The sequence below is a fragment of the Mustela putorius genome, unplaced genomic scaffold (assembly GCF_011764305.1).
Source record: "Mustela putorius furo isolate JIRA1106 unplaced genomic scaffold, ASM1176430v1.1 tig00000151_pilon_pilon_pilon, whole genome shotgun sequence".
NCBI classification, from domain to species: domain Eukaryota; kingdom Metazoa; phylum Chordata; class Mammalia; order Carnivora; family Mustelidae; genus Mustela; species Mustela putorius.
Window position 1 is genome coordinate 6,808,858 of NW_025421296.1, and position 17,438 is coordinate 6,826,295.

A 17,438-nucleotide genomic window follows, 5' to 3' on the forward strand; every position below is an offset into this window, starting at 1 on the left:
CAAGGAACAAAGGGCTCAGGTGTCTGTCCACTATGTAAGAACATAGGAAAGAGCGTCCAGCGTCTGCCCACGACCTAAGAACACAGGGAAGAGTGTCTAACTTGCAGACAATTAGCTTGAGTTACAGAATGGACTTCAGTTGAACTTCATTGATTCTGTATGAAATCACTGATCTGGCACTCACTGTGGGTCTACTGGCACTGCAGTCCTCCCTGAGGGCATAGAGAGGAGAGTCCTGAGCTTCATGGAGCTCTACATGGGGCTCCCGCAGGAGAAGCCTGCTACTCAAGAGTCCTAAACCAATGCGATGAGTGTGATGAACGTGTAAGCCAGACTCTCTGGCGCAGGGTACCTGGGGATGCAGGTGCTGGAGGTCAGCGACAGGAGCTGTGGGCAGATCAAGTCTGTGGGCTGGGTGTGCGGGGGTAGGGGGGCTGCTGCTCTAGGCAGTGGAAGAACTTGTAGAAAGACAGAGATGAGATACGAGACAGAGCACGGCACACTGAAGGAGATGGAGCGGTCTGTCCCAACAGAAGCTGGGGCTACCCACAGAAAGGACTGACAAGACAGACAAGAGCCAGACCAGAGAGCCCTGTATGCCATGCTAACGGAAGATGCGTGTTCATTCTGAAACTCATGACAATCTGCAGGAAGAAATCATCAAAAGCAGGATGTCATCAGATCTACAGAAATACCGCTTTGGTGGTAGCTTTTTTTTTATTTGAATGGAACTTGCCTGGAGGCTCATAAGATGCCAGAGAATTCTTATTTGCAGATTCAGATATTTCGTGAGCACCCTGCCATCATTCCGAGCACTGTGTGATGAGGGCTCTTCGGAGATGAACGTGATGTGGACCCTGCCTTTCAGAGACACGTTGTCCAGCAGGAAAAGTACAACACGTTCAGAGTTGAAATAACCATCCATTTATGTTCCAGATGAGTTAGAAGAGCTTTATAACTGAGATGATTGCCTTTAACAAGTTTTCATAGCAGAGAAATACTAAAAGACTACCACAGTCTCAAATTTTATGCGAAGCTAAAGTAGGAAAAGATTCTGTAATTTTGAGATGTGGTTCTGAGTTATTAGTCACCAAAAAATAAATGTGGATCTGACATAATTCTAAGGGACAAACTCGTGCTCCTTCAAATGCACAAGGACATGAAGCAAACCCTGAACCAAACCACCCTGGATCCTGTCACAGTGGCTGCTCGGTCACGTGCCTGAGTGCACGATGGGGCATCACAGAAATCCCAACCCAGATACACTTTCTCACACTGATTAGAATTTCGTCTTTAAAATAAAATTCCATTTTTCACACAAGCCTGACTTACCCATAAACGAGCAGATTCTTCTCAACTCTAAAGCACTCGCTCCGTGCGTAGCCCTGTGACCTGTCCTGAGGCCGCCGCGGCTTTGTGCAAGGCTTCTCTTCGGAATCACTTTCCAAGTCTGAGAATTCCATCAGCTCGTCTTCTTTCACTGCACTGTAAAGCCTGGTTTGCTTCCTCACTCTCGGAGTGTCAATAACCAGGTTGTTCTAGAACAGACAGCAGATACATTTGAAACTTCTTTAAAAAAAAAATCCCTTGGGTTACATTAGGTAGAGTTTGAATGGGACCTCTCACTCACCCTCCCATTTAAGGCATCAATATCCAATTCAGCCTTCTTTGCCCACTTTTGCCAGAAATTTGGATCATCCAAGGATATATCTGTCCTATTTCCAGATGCAACAAAACTGGCCTAAAGGGGAAAAAATAAGCATTACTTTGAGATGCTCTTCTCAGAGGCAAAATGCAAAGCAGCTTTCATTTACTCATTCAGCCAAGCACGTATGCATTCCTGCACTGTGAACCAGATGCTGCAGTCGGTGGGCTGGGACGAAAGACCGTCCCCAGGCAGCTCTCTGTCCAGGGGTTTAAACAGATCAGGAAGCAAAAGATGACAGTGCGGTGTAATCAACAATGGTGACAATGGTACATACAGGTCCAGCTAATCTACAGAGGAGGGATCTAGCCAGGTTCACGAGGGGGTGCAGGAAGGGCATTGCTGGGAAAAGGCTCCCCAGAATATAACGTCTGGCCCTGACTGTTAAAAACTCTGAGAACAGGAAAGTATGTGGACACGCTCACAACAGAGCATGTGCGAAGGCTCGGAAGAGAAGAGAGGCAACTGTGCCATGTGACTGGTGATAAGCGTGGTCAGGGGAGAGTAGTTAAAGGTCAGGTTGGTGAGGCAGGCAGAAACCAGGTCACACAGGGCCCTGCACGTCCTGTTAATGGGGTCGGAACTCTATCCTGAGGTAGCCACGAACTCTTTCAAAATAGAAATAATCTCAGGATGGACACAGTCCTATCCAAAGCCACCTGTTGGAGAAATCATACTGGTGTCCCAGGACACGGGAAGGTAGAACTGCAGTGTTTAGAGAGAAAGCCGTGAAGACTGAAAATGGCTCCAGCGGAAGTGGAGAAAAGCAGACGGTCTAGAAATATATTCTTTAAAAAGTAAAGTGGAAGGAGTTAGAACCGAGGTGGATGTGAAGCACGGAGGAGGGGGAGAGGAAGCCAAGAAAAGCCTCAGCAGCCAAGCTGGGCATCTGAATGGCAGTAGTCAGGTGAACCCCGGGGCGCGAGCGTGTGCACGCACATGGAGCCAGAGGGACAGGGATGACGAATGTGGTTGTGCACTCACTGAATGTGAAGTGCCTCTAAGGACAGAGAACAGAACCTGGAAAGAGGCTGAAAGACGTGAGAGAGAAGGTGCTGGGGCACAGAGCCCAGAGGAGGAAGCTTCTGGAGACTGAGGAGCAGGGAACAACCAGATGTCCACAAGCAAAGGGAAGGAGACGGACCCCATCTCACAGCACATACAGAAACTCATTCAAAATGACCACAGACCTAAATGTAAGAGTGAAAAATTATAAAACCCATAGAAGATAACATGAACAAATCTATATGACCTTAGGTTAGATGACAACGTTGGACAACATATCAAAAGCATGAACAATAAAAGGAAAAAAAATGGATAAACTGGACTTCACTGAAATTTTTTTAAGATTTTATTTATTTGAGAGACAGAGAGACAGAGAGACAGAAAGCACACACAAACAAGCATGGGGAGCAGCAGGCAGAGGCAGAGGGAGACGCAGACACCCTGCTGAGAAGAAGTCCCATGCAGGACTTAATCTCAGGACCCTGAGATGGTGACCTGAGCCAAAGGGAGATGCTTGACTGATTGAGCCAGCCAGGCACCCAGGGCTTCACTGAAATTAAACACCGTTAAGAAAAGACTAGGAGAAAACACTTGCAAATTATTTTATCTAAGGAGAAACTTTTATCCAGAATATATAAAGAATTCTTAATATTCAATAATAAAAGCCAAGTAACTCAAAAGATGAACAAAAGATGTGAAGAGACATTTCCCCCAAAATGATATACTTATTGGCCAACAAGCACATGAAAAGATGCTCAACAGCATCTGAAAATGTAGATCAAACAAGAATGGGATACTTGTTCACATTCCCAAACATGGCTATAATAATCAAAAGTCAATCAAAAAGAAAATAAAAAGTATTGGTGAGGATATGGAGAAACCAGAGCCCTAAAAATCACTGCTGGTATAAAGAGAGAACAGTAGAGTCACTAGAGCACAGTCTGTCAGTTCCTCGAAGGGTTAAACATGGAGCATATATTTGACCCAGCAATTCTATTTATGGTCTATATGTAAGAGAAATGAAAACATACATCCACATAAAAACCTGTCCATAAATGTTTGTAACATTCATAATAACCCCAAAGTGGAGACAGCCCAAAATCATTATCAACTAGTGAATGGATACACAACCCCAATGCCCACTCCTAACTGCTAGAAGAGGTACCCTATGCAATAGGAACGATGTTCAGCATAAAAGGGGAAGGAATTATTGACACATGCTGGGACAAGGGTGAGTCTCAAAGCTACTATGCTAACGTGAAGGGAGCCAGAAACAAAAGACCACGTGTTGTGGGATTCCATTTTATGAAATGTCCGGAGTAGGCAAATCCATAGAGACAGAAAGTAGATTAGAGGTTGCCAAGGACTTGGGGGGAGGAGGGGTGCAGGAGGGGAAGACGGAGAGGCTGACTGCTAATGGGCAAGAGGTTCTGGAGTGATGGAAATGCTCTGAACTTAGATGTGGTGATGGGGGCACAAGTCTGCAAATCTGGTGAAGGCACTGAACCGAACACTTGATATTGGTGAATTGTATGGCAAGTAAGTAACATTTCAATAAAGCTGTTAAAAATCAAGGCACTCTCAATCAAGCAGTGGGAAGGGAAGCTGGGTGGTGACCTTCACCAGGGCTGGTCTGAAAGAGGGATCGGGGGAATGGGGTGGGGGGCAAGCTGGATGGAAGCTAAAAAAACAATCAGAAAGACAGGCAGTGGGGACAGCTCGTACAAACGCCACTCCATGTGGATTTTAGCTACAAAAGAAGGGTTATGGAGTTGAAGCTGGAGGGCAAAACAGATGAGAGGCTTTTTTTTACGAAGATAGGAATGACTCAACTGTTCTTACAGGCTCCGTCAGGAATCAGGATCTCAGGAAGCAAGATGATGTCAGAGCAGGAGCTCCAGAGTGGACAGGGTGGGGCCAAGGACACAGGAAGCAGATATGAGGCCAAGGTGAGGGGACTACCAAGGCCAAACACAGAGAAGGGAACCCAAAAGCACACAGAGCATCTTCTATGCCTTAGGGCTCCACAGGGGCGGTCGTAAGTCCTTTCCTAATTCTCAGTTATAAAGCCAATGTTATGTATGCACCTTGCGGGCACTTTATAAGGTCCTGCTTTAAGCAAACTCTAGTACATTTCTATAGAAAACCTGCCTCTTCAGGTCAATTCACACCTTAGCAAATGTGGAACCTTTCCCTTCAGACTCAATGGTGATAGTGTGGGTGCGGCGCAGGAGAATCTGATCAATATCTTCTTCGCAGAACTTAGACCCTTCATCCTCCTCATCCATGAGGGCACCATAGGCCCCTTTTCGGAGCAGATCCTCTATTTCTTTCTTGGAAAGTTGCTGTACCTGTTTTAGTGAGATATTTAAAGTCATTTAGAATGGGAAAATGTTTGTAGACAAAACAAATGCCTCATTGTACTCAAGGAGGAATTTTTTATTTTTTGGAAGACTTAATTCTTTGAGAGAGAGAGAGAGAGTGCGTGCGAGAAGACCACAAGCGGGGAGGGAGAGGGAGGATACAGACTGAGGCCTGATGTGGGGCTGGATCCTGAGACCCTGAGATCATGACTGCAGCCACAGGCAGAGCCACCCCGGCACCTCTCAAGGAGGATAAACTGGACTCATAAAAAGGACAGTGTGGCAGGGACGCCTGGGTGACTCAGTCGTTAAGCGTCTGCCTTCCGCTCAGGTCATGATCCCAGGGTCCCGGGATGGAGCTCCACATCGGCTCCTTGCTCAGCGGGGAGCCTGCTTCTCCCTCTGCCATGCCCCCTGCTCGTGTTCCTGCTCTCACTCAGTCTCTCTGTCAAATAAAGAAATAAAATCTTTAAAAAAAAAAAAAAAAAAGAGACACTGTAACAAAACAGGCTGAAAAAAGTGAGGCTGGAAAGTGATTCGCTGCCAGATCACTTCTTCCCATTAGCTAAGCCAGGCTAAGGAGAGCCCGAAGAGCGGCAGGGCCCAGGCCAGCGCGTTACCCCGTTGGCGGCGCTCTCTCTCCCACTCATGGACTGCAGCACAGCTTTATCCAGGCCGAGCTTCAGACTCGCCTTGTCGAACATTTCCCTCTCGTAAGAATTCCTCGTAATCAGCCTGTAGATTTTCACAGATTTGCTCTGTCCTATCCTATGACATCTAGCCTGAGCCTGGAAGAAAAAGAAAACGAATGGCTACCGAAGAAAGAAAAGACTCACGTGCCCGTTTCCAGGGCCCCCGTTCCCACACGCAGAGGCGCAGTCCAGAAGGTTCACACACTAAGAAATCATTCGGGCATTATCAAGGCAGTGACTACTAGTTGGTTCATTTGCCCGATCGTGGGACACCACCTGAGTGGTAACCATCCATCTTTACTGGTTTGACTAGGGAGTTTTCATCATAGTGGAAGGACTTTGGAAAAAAAAAAAAGGCATCCAGGGATGATTCTGTTGTGTGTTTACCTGGAGATCATTCTGGGGATTCCAGTCGGAATCGAAGATGATGCAGGTATCAGCAGCAGTAAGATTAATGCCTAAACCTCCCGCCCTTGTGCACAGGAGGAAAACAAACCGATCAGAATCAGGTTTGGAGAATCGGTCGATAGCTGCCTGGCGGAGATTTCCTCTCACTCTGCCGTCGATCCTCTCATACGGGTACCTAGAAAACGTCAGGATTAACAAGGAAGCCAGGAACAGGCACGTGACTAGGGCAAGCTTGTTTCTTTTCGTAAAGCGAGTATTACAACATAGGATATACATTACCGAGAAATCATCTCAGAGCAGACAGGTTTTAATGGTAGTTTGGCATATAATTGGTGGAATCCTCAAAAATTAAGTTCTACTTTACTTCCTCGCTAGTAAAATAACAAGTCTAAAAACATCTGACATCTCTAGCAGTCAAATAACAAACGATTCTGCTTTTCGGTGAGACCCACTCTCCCCTAGCCAAAAGAAAGAAGTGGGAAACGAAATGGCCGTCCAAAGTACGCAGAGTCCTACTGTAGTCACCGCATGCAGTGACCAGGCCCTGTACCCCGACGGTCTTTAGAGAGGGGTATGACACAGCTCCCCCCCTCCTTCCCCTCTGTTATGAATGTCACTTCGAGGTGAGCCACTTGGAGCCCCATGAAAGGTCATTTTTTATTTCCTTTTTATTCTTATGGCACAGTGGCCTCACCGTCTCTGAATGAGGTAGTCCTCCAGTATGTCCAAGCAGCGCACCATCTGGGAAAAGATAAGCACCCTGTGGCCACCAGCCTTCAGTTTTGGCAGCAGCTTGTCAATCAGCACTAGCTTGCCAGCAGCCTGGATCATCGCCTGGAGCTGAAAATCTGGAGAGTCGGCATTGTGTGTTTCTTTAAACTCTTCCAAAATTTTCTCTTCAGCACCTGCAGAGATTGGACAGCATAACGTGAATACTGTAAAAGGTTTTTATTACTAAAAACAATGAACTTGCTTTCAAAACCCACTGCTAACTACAGGAACCAGAATGCCACACTCGTGCTTATGAACATGAATCCGGCCACTTACTAGAAGTCAGGTCTACAACAAAACCACGGAAGTATAAAAGGGATCAAAGTTTTAAGCACAACACATTTAAACATTTGGGGGGGGGGAAACCCACATTTTCCAACAAACAAATGTTTGCTGTCTGTAGAAACTGAATTTCAACAACAGACTGTCAAGCCAGAAGTGGCAGAAACAAGCCAAGGGCCAGATACCTACAGAAAATTTGGAACTCAATCGCTAAAGAAATGAAGAACTGTTTACTAGCTGAATATAAACACAAACAACAAAATCTGTTCTGAAGCTAAGAAACAAGGGAATCGGGTTCTAATAATGACGGTGTCGGGGCAGTAATTTTTGTATATAATCGCGTGTTAAATACAGCCCAAAGGAGGGCAACAAAAGGAAATTCATTTCTCAGGATAATTCTTAGGGATTTTGGGGGGGCGGTGGGGTTTCTGAACACACGTCTTCTGTTGCAATCTCTAAACCCCCACTCTACATTCATTCTCATCTGGCAGTTTCATGAGATACAAAAACTCTATCTTGAAGTAGCCAGAGCTTTTCAAGCGTTTCAAAAACAAGATCAGGAAACGACCTTGTCTCACATAAGGCTTCTATGCTTAGCCCTCTTTCTCTTAGCCTCCTGCAGAACTCGGCTTGAGGCAGAGACGCCTCAAGAGAATGACATCGCCAGGGAAGAAGCGCTTATGCCCGCCGCCCCATTCCCCAAACACACCCAGGCTAAGCTCCCTTCAACTGCTTAGCTGCTGAGCTTAGAACGTGGGGGCACCCTGGTCTGGCCGCCTCCCGTCTGGGGAGTTAATCAGGCCAGGGCTGCTGTGCTCAGCGCCTCTCCAGAAAGAGGGGGGGAGGGGTGTCACTATTCTTTAGGAAAAACAAACAAATCCACCTAATGCAACTGGTTCCCAGCCTTCGACTGTGCCAGAGTGTAAACTACTCTTCTTACCACCAGTTTGAAACATGTGTGAACTAACAACACACGAGAGGAGTACGTGGAAGTCTCGGACGGGGCTTACAGGCTAGGTGAGGGAGACCACACAGCCCGTAGGAACTGCCACCAGCAGCAGCGGAAGGAAGGAAGGCACCGTCCTATTTCCACTCAAAGGGCACCTGTGCAAATTCAGTTACAGCACGGCCATACGCGGAAATACAGCTTGTTAATTATTAATCAACAAAGACTCTCCCTGAGAACAGATTAAAGTCACTTAATGCCCTTACCCAGGCACTAAGGCCTCTGCAAAGCACACTGTTCCTTGGGAGGAAGGTGGCCGGGCTGAGAAGGCCAGCCGGGTTGGCATCGCTAGTGCCTCCCTCCCTCTTCCGCAGGAGTAAGAGGCTAACTAACACTCAAGACCCTCCTCCACGTGGGGAGAAGAGGGGACAGGTTTTAATGAGGAAAAGGTAAAAACAAAATGCTGTGGAAGAGCATTAATAGGAAAGTTCTTGAATAAAGAATATTCTTGAATAAAGCTGAATCATATTTTTCAAAACATGAAATGCAGAAATCTAGGTTCTGGATTCAGGACAAGGTGGCCCTCAGGAGACAGGGAAATAGGTTTAAGTCTATATATTACGGTATGTCTTTTTAAAAAATTTGTTCATGTGCAAGACAGTGTAAGTGCTTTACAACTCAGAAATAGATTTTACTCCTGGTATTTGGGCAGTTATTTTTTTGTCTATGTGAAAATTCTAACTCAGAATCAGTATATTGGTTTAAAACAAGCTAAGGGTCAATGAAGTCTTCAAAAATGAAATAATCATTTGACAAGATAAATATCAGACATTAGAATATTTGAGTAAAAAACTGAAAATACAAATAATTTCTCAAATTAGCAGAGAAATATTTTTCATTTTAAATTTATTCAGAGATAAGAAAAATAACTTCTTTGCTTTTTGACTGCTACTAATAATTTCTCATCTTATAAAGAACAGTCAAAACTAAAATACATTTGTTCTTACCTGACAAAAGCTACTGCTGAAACTCAATCCAGCTCTTTGCTATGAATTTGAGGTTCTTAAAACCGCAGCCAGTTTTAAAGATATCAGCAAACAGATTTCCTATAGGATTCTCCTAGCACTGTACTTATTATAGACAAATTAAAGGAAAGAAGGTCGGGGAAGGTGATGATGGAAAGCAATTTCTACCTTTCGATGTCATAGCCAAAGTGCCCAAGTTTACCAATTATTTACCTTGATGTTAGATTTCTAAATATCAGTGTGAAAATTAACCAGAAATAGGTTATCACAAGCCAAAATACTTTGTTCACACTGTCCTAAATTATTGTTCATGCTATATTTCAAAATGTGTGTGTGTGGGGGGCAGATATCAAAGACAACTTGAAACCAGCATGGAAGTCTTCTCACTAAACAGATGGTCATGGTGAGGACAGGAACTGCAATGTTTGCTAGCTTTCACGAGAAGTTATTATCTAGCCAATGTCATCCAGCCACAAACAAGGTATTATTGTCTTTTGAAGATTACCAGGAAAACAGTTACAGTTTTCTATCTGAAATTCATTCCATCATGCAAGCTTTGGCTGGTTTTCTTTCTGTCTGCTCTTCTCAGTAACTCCTCCGGCCCCCAGCAATGACAACAAATGACCCTTAGGGGACCTTGACCAAGTTTCCGACATCACTTGCACTCTCACACCAGGAACTTAAAACTGGATATTCCATTCTACTGAAGTAAAGCAGCAGCTGCAGACACTTACAAGTGCTCACAGAGCACCCCAAACCCTGTGCTAAGCACTTAAGACATCAACCCACATTTAAAATATTACTCGGTTTGTGTTCTACTGTCATTTCTAATTTTCTTCCTTCTGCTTTGCTTACATTACCACAGCTTACCAACTTGCACGTATAGTTGCTTCCACTTTTCACAGTTACAGAGTGTGTCGTGCTTTCCTGGAATGAACCTGAGCTTGGCTGGGGCCGCCTGACCCTGCCACCGCCCGTATAAATGTCAACGTAAACTGCCACACTGAAAATGCCCTTGAACTGGCTCGATACATGTGTGGAGAGCCAGCACGTCGGTATACGTTCTGCTCCAGATTGCAGATGAAAATGGGCGATAGGGCCATGGAGCAACCTCGGTGAACCCCAACATCCAGGTTAAGTTATCTAGGCAGTTGTAATGCCTAATGTGGAGGGCAGGGTGCACATGTATCTTTAAATTACGACTTCTCAACTAAGGGCATATTTTGGGCTTCACAGACACTTCATCACCTAGAGAGGCAGAAACACTGACCCCAAGGTATGATCAATTAGGACAATGGCCACAGACCCAAGTCTCACAAGTCCTAAAAGACTCCAGGTAAACCAAGAAGTATAGCAGATGACCCTGCAGAGCAATCAGCCAAGGAAAGGACCCACCAGCTGTGCTGGGGAGGGGACGGGGCGAGGGGGACCAGACGCAAAACTCCTCCCTCGACGTGTTCGATGCGGGTGACTAGTATGTAAGCAGACAAGGCAGACGTGACGGAACTGACGGCCACCCGAGGTCAGCCCTCTCACACGCATCCTGCAGCGGCATTTCAGCTCTTCTGCGACGGCTCTCGCTTCCCCCTTGGAGGCTACTCTTCCTCATTTTCTTTTTAGCAAACATTAAATGCAAGCATGTGTGTGTGTCACATAAGCACAGGCATTGTACTCACACCACCAGTCACCCTAGGCGCCAACCCCAGCTCCCAAGCTCAGGCACAGGCTGGTTGATGCTCCCTGTAATGGCCTCATGGGCTCCTAAACACGTGGTGCTTGGCAGGACCGCTGCTGGCAGCAGCAAGCACGGAATCACCACGCACAGCACTCTCTATGGAAGACAGAGCTAAAAGCACAACATCGTAGCAGGGAATTCATCGATGTCACACCACGGCAGTGACCACAGAGGCAGCGCTGAGGTGGTCTTGCAGGGGTGGGCCACTCTGTCATCTCATAATAGGAACTTGTGGGGCTGAGGTAGCTGACAGGTGTGTCCCTCAGGAACAGGGGGTCAAAGATCAAGAACTCTTTAAGTTAGCTGTCCTTGAACTTCATGGACTGTGAACCAATCTTTGTTCCTACTCCCCTGCAAGGGAACCAAATTGCACACAAACACCGCAACGTGGCGGGCCAGCCCCCTTCTTTAACTTGTATGAGCTCCGGCCACAACAGCAGGCAGCAAGAGCCTCCGAGCAGGTCTTTCAGCTTATACGTCTTTCCCTACTCTCTCCCATCTGTTTTATACGATGCTGCCAGATCAAGCATCCTGAATCATTTCTCAGCTCAAACACAAGCCCTGGTTCTCCAGGGCCTGCAGACGAAAGCCCAAATCCCATGGCCCGGCCTTTGAGGCTTTCCACAGCAGGGTCTCAGTATGTGCCTGACGTTCACTGCCCCACTGTTTCTGACACGGACTTTACACTTTGGGCAAGTTCCCCTTTGCTTTCCTGTCTCTTTGTCTTTGCTCATGTTATTACATCAGCCTCAATGCCCTTCCTTTTTCTGACCCTGACTGGCAAACTCCTTCCCACCCCCATGGGACTGTCTCAGTGCCACTGCTTTCCCTGTGGCTTCTCTCATCTCCATCGCTGACAAGCCTGAGCCTCCTGTATCCTCCAGAGTGTCCCACACATCCCAGGCATGCAATGTTTACCCTTTTAATGATTTTGGGAAGTATACAATATAGGTTTTTACCCAAATCAGTTATGTGACACTGTCAATTCAGTTAAGAAAACAGGAAGACCATAACGTACCCATCAGTAACAGAAACAAACTGTTATCAAAGTTTTAAAATGATCTCTCCTTCCTAGGGAATAGGTCCTAGAGGTCTCTAGACCGAAATTCCCTCCTGCCAAAGACTCCAGACAGCTGACAGCTGCCTTCTCACACCAGTTCCTCTTCAACTTCTCTGATTTACACACACACACACACACACACACACACACACAGCAAAAAAGTCTCAGCTGAGGCCAATCTCTCGTTAACTATTAGCACTTCTGATGATTTTTAGGCATTAGTACCAACACCTCCTTCCGAGGGGTGAGACACGGAGGCAGAGAAGTTGGAGAATGGTGTGCTGAGGCCCCGTGGCAGAGCTCAGCAGGGGCAATGGTCCCTCACTCGCAGCCACCAGAGAAGGAGGGGTCAGGAAGAACAGGAAGTTGGTGAAACCCGTGCTGAGGCGACAGGATCCAGTAACGACCACAACGCATCGAATCCTCCGTTGGGAGGGGGGAGAGGATTTCTGGAGTCGCCCAAACACGTCCACCGGTGCCACGGCTCACCGTTAATAAGGTACGGATGATTGCAGCACTTCCGTAGCTCCATCATAGTGTTTAAAAGGTTAGGGACGTTAGCTTGACCACCACCTTTGGAGAGAAATGTGAAATTCTTCTCCAGGATGGCTCGGTAATATTTCTTCTGAATGTTTGTTAGCTCAACTTCAATAATAGTTTCTTCTTTGGGGGCCAAGTTCTTTTCCACATCCTCCTTGAGACGCCGCAACATCATTGGCTTTAGAATAGCCTGGAGTTTCTGCACCTACAAAAGGACCTTAGGTCAATGCCGGTTTCGTGATTCGCTTGCATACTTTAACATGAAAAATCAGGATTATTTTATTCACTTAGCATCGGTTTTTATTTGTCAAAGCCCAGTAAGGGCACGAAGGCACTAATCTCCCAGCTTTCATGACAGAGGTGCATGAAGGTTGAATGAGGCCATGTTAGGTGGCCTATTTCAGCTGCCTGGGGGCCTGAACAGCCAGAAGAAAAGAACCCAACAGTAGAAAAGAACCCAACTGATTCACCAAACTTTCCCTTCTGTGTGTCTTAAGCCACAGGGATGATGAGGAAGAGGGAAGAGGTGATCTCATGGGACATGGGAGTGCTAGGCTTCAGGTTCCTCCCACTCTGGAAAGAGCTAACAGAATGAGTAGGCCAAGAGTTCCCTAGTCCCTGCATCAATAAGCAGAGATGTCGCTCTCTGATTCCCATTTCTACTGACTGGCAATAGGATATATAGCAGATAAGATCATTTTTATCTTAAGAAAGCAAAAACCAAAACAAAACAGACTTCGCTCTGAACTAAACTAGGAGGCTTCAGACAGTAAACTGTAGAGGGGCGGACATAAAGACCAAGACCAAAACTACAAGCATATCTGTTTCAAAACCAGTATAATAATAAAATGTTCCCATAACTCCTAGGATGTATAAAATAACTATTTGCTTTTCATACACAAACTTCATTTATTTATCACAGAAATCTTTTCAAGTAGTTTAAATGAAAATATGTAGACAAGAAAAGTAAGCAATGTGGCCAAGCATACACAGCTAAAAAATAAAGTTAGAATCCCAAAACTCAAGGAGGCAGATAACTACAAATTCCCATGCCTTCTAACACTGTGCTCAGAAGTATACACAGCAGGGGCACCTGGGTGACTCAAGTCAGTTAAGCCTCTGCCTTCATCTCAGGTCATGATCTCAGAGTCCTGGGATCAAGCCCTGCATCAGACCCCCCGCTCAGCAGTGAGCCTGCTTCTCCCCAAATAACTAAAATCTTAAAGAAAGAAAAAAAAGTACACAAAGCAAAATCATTGACCTGAATAGCACGGCAGTCTCTGAAAATTGAACATGAACAGGTAAGTAACCTCTCCCAACAAATTCCAACTGCCCTTCTTGAGGGCAAAGAGACAAACAAGAAAACCTCCGTAATGAAGACTTGGAACGTTCAAGGAAAGGAGATACAAAGCTCACTTGACTTGACTTTTTCTAAGAAGCTAAACAGCAATGCTTTGCCATTTCATGGGTTAACCTTCAGTTACATGACTCAAGTACAAAGTAGACATGATGAGTACCTGTTCTTCTGTTTTCAGATCACCAAATTCTTGCATAAAGGTGGTTTCTGAAGGGAAGCGACTCGGTTCCAAGAAATGCAGCAAGCTGAAGAGCTCTTCCACAGTGTTCTGGAGAGGCGTCCCCGTCAGCAGCACTTTGTGTTCCTGCAGGTGCGCAAGGAAGGCAACTGAACAGAAAGTTTCCTAAAACGAAACCTTCTCCCCTGGGGCGCCTGGGACGTTCAGTCAGTCAAGTGCCCAACTCCTGATTTTGGCTCGGATCATGATCTCGGGAACGCGGGTTCAGGCCCCAGACGGGCTCCGTGCTTAGAGAGGACTCTGCTTGAGATTCTCACCCTCTCCCTTCCCTCTCTGCCCTGATCGCACACATGCTCTCTCTATCTCTCTCAAATGAATGAAATGTTTAAAAATAAATAAATGAAGCCAAAACCTCTCTCTAGATATCCTTTTCCCCACATCTCATGAATGCTCCCTCAGCATCCACCATTTGTAAAGGTAGAGGGCACAAAGGCAGAGACACGAGAAAATCATGGACCCTGCTTCAGACAGACTCACGGCGTGGGCCCTCTAGAACGCGGCAGACCCCATAAACATGCCACACCATTTCATTTCTTCCTGGGGTTATTAGGTCAACATTTTAGAGCCACGGCTTTGCAAGTCTCCTGGGTCCCAATGCTTTTTTCTCCACCGAAGTTTTTTTCCTAAAGTCCCTAGACTCCGAGAACGCGCACATGCCTCTTTCTCTTCTCCCCATCCGCTTCCTGCATGACTCACTCTGGAGACAAAAGAAGTTCTTCTACATGCAACAGCATATGAAAAACTATTTTGTTCTGCAAAAATTTCAAACTAATGAAGAGGTCAGCTTGGTTTTAAATACCACAATCACTTTTTTTTTTTTTAAAGCAGATGCTATTTCTAACTTTGTTTCTTTGAACCAAGTTAGGTTATTTCTTTAAGATAATTCTTCCTGTTTACGAGCTCTTGCTCTAACTTTCCTTATGCATCTGTATCCTCGTCTTTGTATTTTTTTTTTATCCAACACAGAGGAGCTATTTCTCAGTGACCAGTTTTAACAATGGTGAGTTTATTAATCTTAAGGATCTTATTATTTAGTATTTTGTTTGGCCACTTGATACATAGTACAGCAAATAAAACTATTTCAGAAAGTGACCCTACCTTCTAGTAGGTTCAAATTATTCGGACTTAACGTGCAATCTGACAAGACCTGGTTGCCGACTAGAGAATATATGCTCAGTAAATACAAGATAAGTGATGTAAGGAGGGTAAAAACACACTCATTTTTGTAATATCCACCATATCTTTTATGTCGAGGAAGTTCTCTGAAAGTAAGGTAAAGCAGTTCAGTTTGCTTTTCTTTCTCCTCTTCTCCCTTTTGAATAAAGATGTCTCTCAGGAAGATACACAGACCAAAGTCATCTTCAGACTCACTAAATTCACAAAGAGTAAGGAGTCTGCAAATCAGTTCATGGTTTTCTAATATAGGGGTGTGTAGATGGCTCAGTCAGTTAAGTGTCCAACTCTAGATTTCAGCTCAGGTCATGATCTCAGGGTTGTGAGATCCAGGCCTGCATTGGGCTCCATGCTGGCTGTGGAGTCTGCTTAAGATTCTTCCTCTCCCTCTTTCTCTGCACCCACCCCCCTCTCAAAAAAAAAAGAGAGATGATATTCTAATATATAACCATACTGGTGGGTAACATGGGCCATAGTCTCTGACATACTTTGGTTTTAAATTACCTTATCAAAGAATTTTTTTAAACTGTCACAGACTCAGGAAAGAGCTATATTGATACTAAAGACTATCTCACAATTTTCTCCTATCCCTTATGACTGAATTAAATCCTTAACCTCTAAACAAATACTTCAGAAAAAACCTTTTTAAATTACTCATTTCAAAATAAGTGTACCTGAAAAAAGGAAAGGGGTTCTTTTTTTTTTTTTTAAGTTGAACAGCAGACTTAAAGTCATAATTCCGAGATTAAGACCTGAGCAGAGATCAAGAGCTGGCCACAACCAACTGAGCAACCCAGACGTCCCGAGAGGGACTCCTTTTTTACGCTACTTTCCCTCAAGGGCTGTTGAAAGCCAGTTATCCCAAATGATTACACACAAGACATTTTCATACGGTTACATATGAGTAGTGGAATAAAACCAGGTTTCCGTTTGAAAGTGACTGTGGAATAACACGTGGTGAATACACAGAGTGTCACGCAACATCATGTAAGAGACTCTCACCTCCAAGCTCAACTATGTCAGCAAATATGCTTTTGGCTTGAAAACATTACCATTCTTTTTAGCTCTGCTGGAGTGATGACCATTTAATTTCATTTCAGCAGACTCCTTAATTTGTATGAGACCTCCTGACAATGACGAGATGATAGAATCAATGAAGAACTCCTACCACCTCCAGAGAATCCCCTCCTTGTCACCGAGGGACAAGGAGACAGCTCTGCTTTCCGGAGCTCCTGTGGAGGATGGTGGAGACCACAATTGTCCCTCTACAGATCATCTTCACAAGCATTTCCTTTGCAATGGGAGAGCTGAAGACACTCAGTGGCCCTCTCTTTCTGAGAATGCACTTAGAACATGACCCTCCTCAAGCCCATCTTCATCCTCACTGAGTCCTAGTGCGGGAAACAGCGGTCCCTTCCGACCTCCTCTGCAGCTGGTAAACTTACTGGTTGTTATTCTTGCCGTGACTAATTCCAGGAAAGAAGAATAAGAAATGGCCAGTGTATAAGTTCTCATAGTGTTTACTGTAAGTAAGGACTTAAAGGCCAACCAATGAGTTCTTCAGAACTAGACAAATACAACTGCATTCTAATTCAAAACAACCATACTGTGTTCCATCTTGAAAACATCTCCTCTAAGATTCTTGATCATCAGAAAAACTATTATTTTGTTCATCTGCTTATCATAGATTCCCAGTGGGTGAGCCAAGAATGAGTTAGAGGTATGCAAGTCCTTGAGGCAGCCAGCAGGGCTGAGAGTCAGGATCCCAGGGCCAGTCACCTGCGGCCATGGGCAGCATTCTCAGCTTGCCCTACGAGGACATACTGTAATGTACACACAGAACATTACCACTTTCTAGATGTGCCATTATGTGAAAAAAAAGGGAACACTGCAGTATGTAACAGAAAAATTATCTGGGTAAGAGATTCTATCCATTAATGAGGGGTTACTAATAAACAACAGAAAATCATTTCGCGTCTCCCAGTGACAATCAGACCATATGATGTTGAAGCATTTAACTCATCTGTATGCACCAATGGAAGATAGTTTGCAGTTAGAATCAACTCCCTGGGAGCACAGAAACTAATAATAGGAAACAACTTAGATAAGCTTAGGTAACTATTTAAGCCTTCAGAAAA

At 45.0% G+C, this 17,438-nt stretch overlaps 1 protein-coding gene across 10 annotated transcripts in view; it reads right to left on the reverse strand.

Annotated features, from left to right (window-relative positions):
* Positions 1 to 17,438, reverse strand: part of CHD7 (chromodomain helicase DNA binding protein 7) — a 187,103-nt gene that overhangs the window by 24,610 nt on the left and 145,055 nt on the right. For all 10 annotated transcript variants that reach the window (XM_045075759.1, XM_045075751.1, XM_045075755.1 and 7 more), the window contains 8 exons: positions 14,050 to 14,193; positions 12,482 to 12,737; positions 6,868 to 7,078; positions 6,153 to 6,348; positions 5,694 to 5,861; positions 4,882 to 5,061; positions 1,631 to 1,741; positions 1,333 to 1,538 (listed from right to left, as the gene is read on the reverse strand). In XM_045075759.1, the coding sequence (XP_044931694.1) occupies positions 1,333 to 1,538; positions 1,631 to 1,741; positions 4,882 to 5,061; positions 5,694 to 5,861; positions 6,153 to 6,348; positions 6,868 to 7,078; positions 12,482 to 12,737; positions 14,050 to 14,193 (1,472 nt within the window). The remainder of the gene's footprint in view (positions 1 to 1,332; positions 1,539 to 1,630; positions 1,742 to 4,881; positions 5,062 to 5,693; positions 5,862 to 6,152; positions 6,349 to 6,867; positions 7,079 to 12,481; positions 12,738 to 14,049; positions 14,194 to 17,438) is intronic.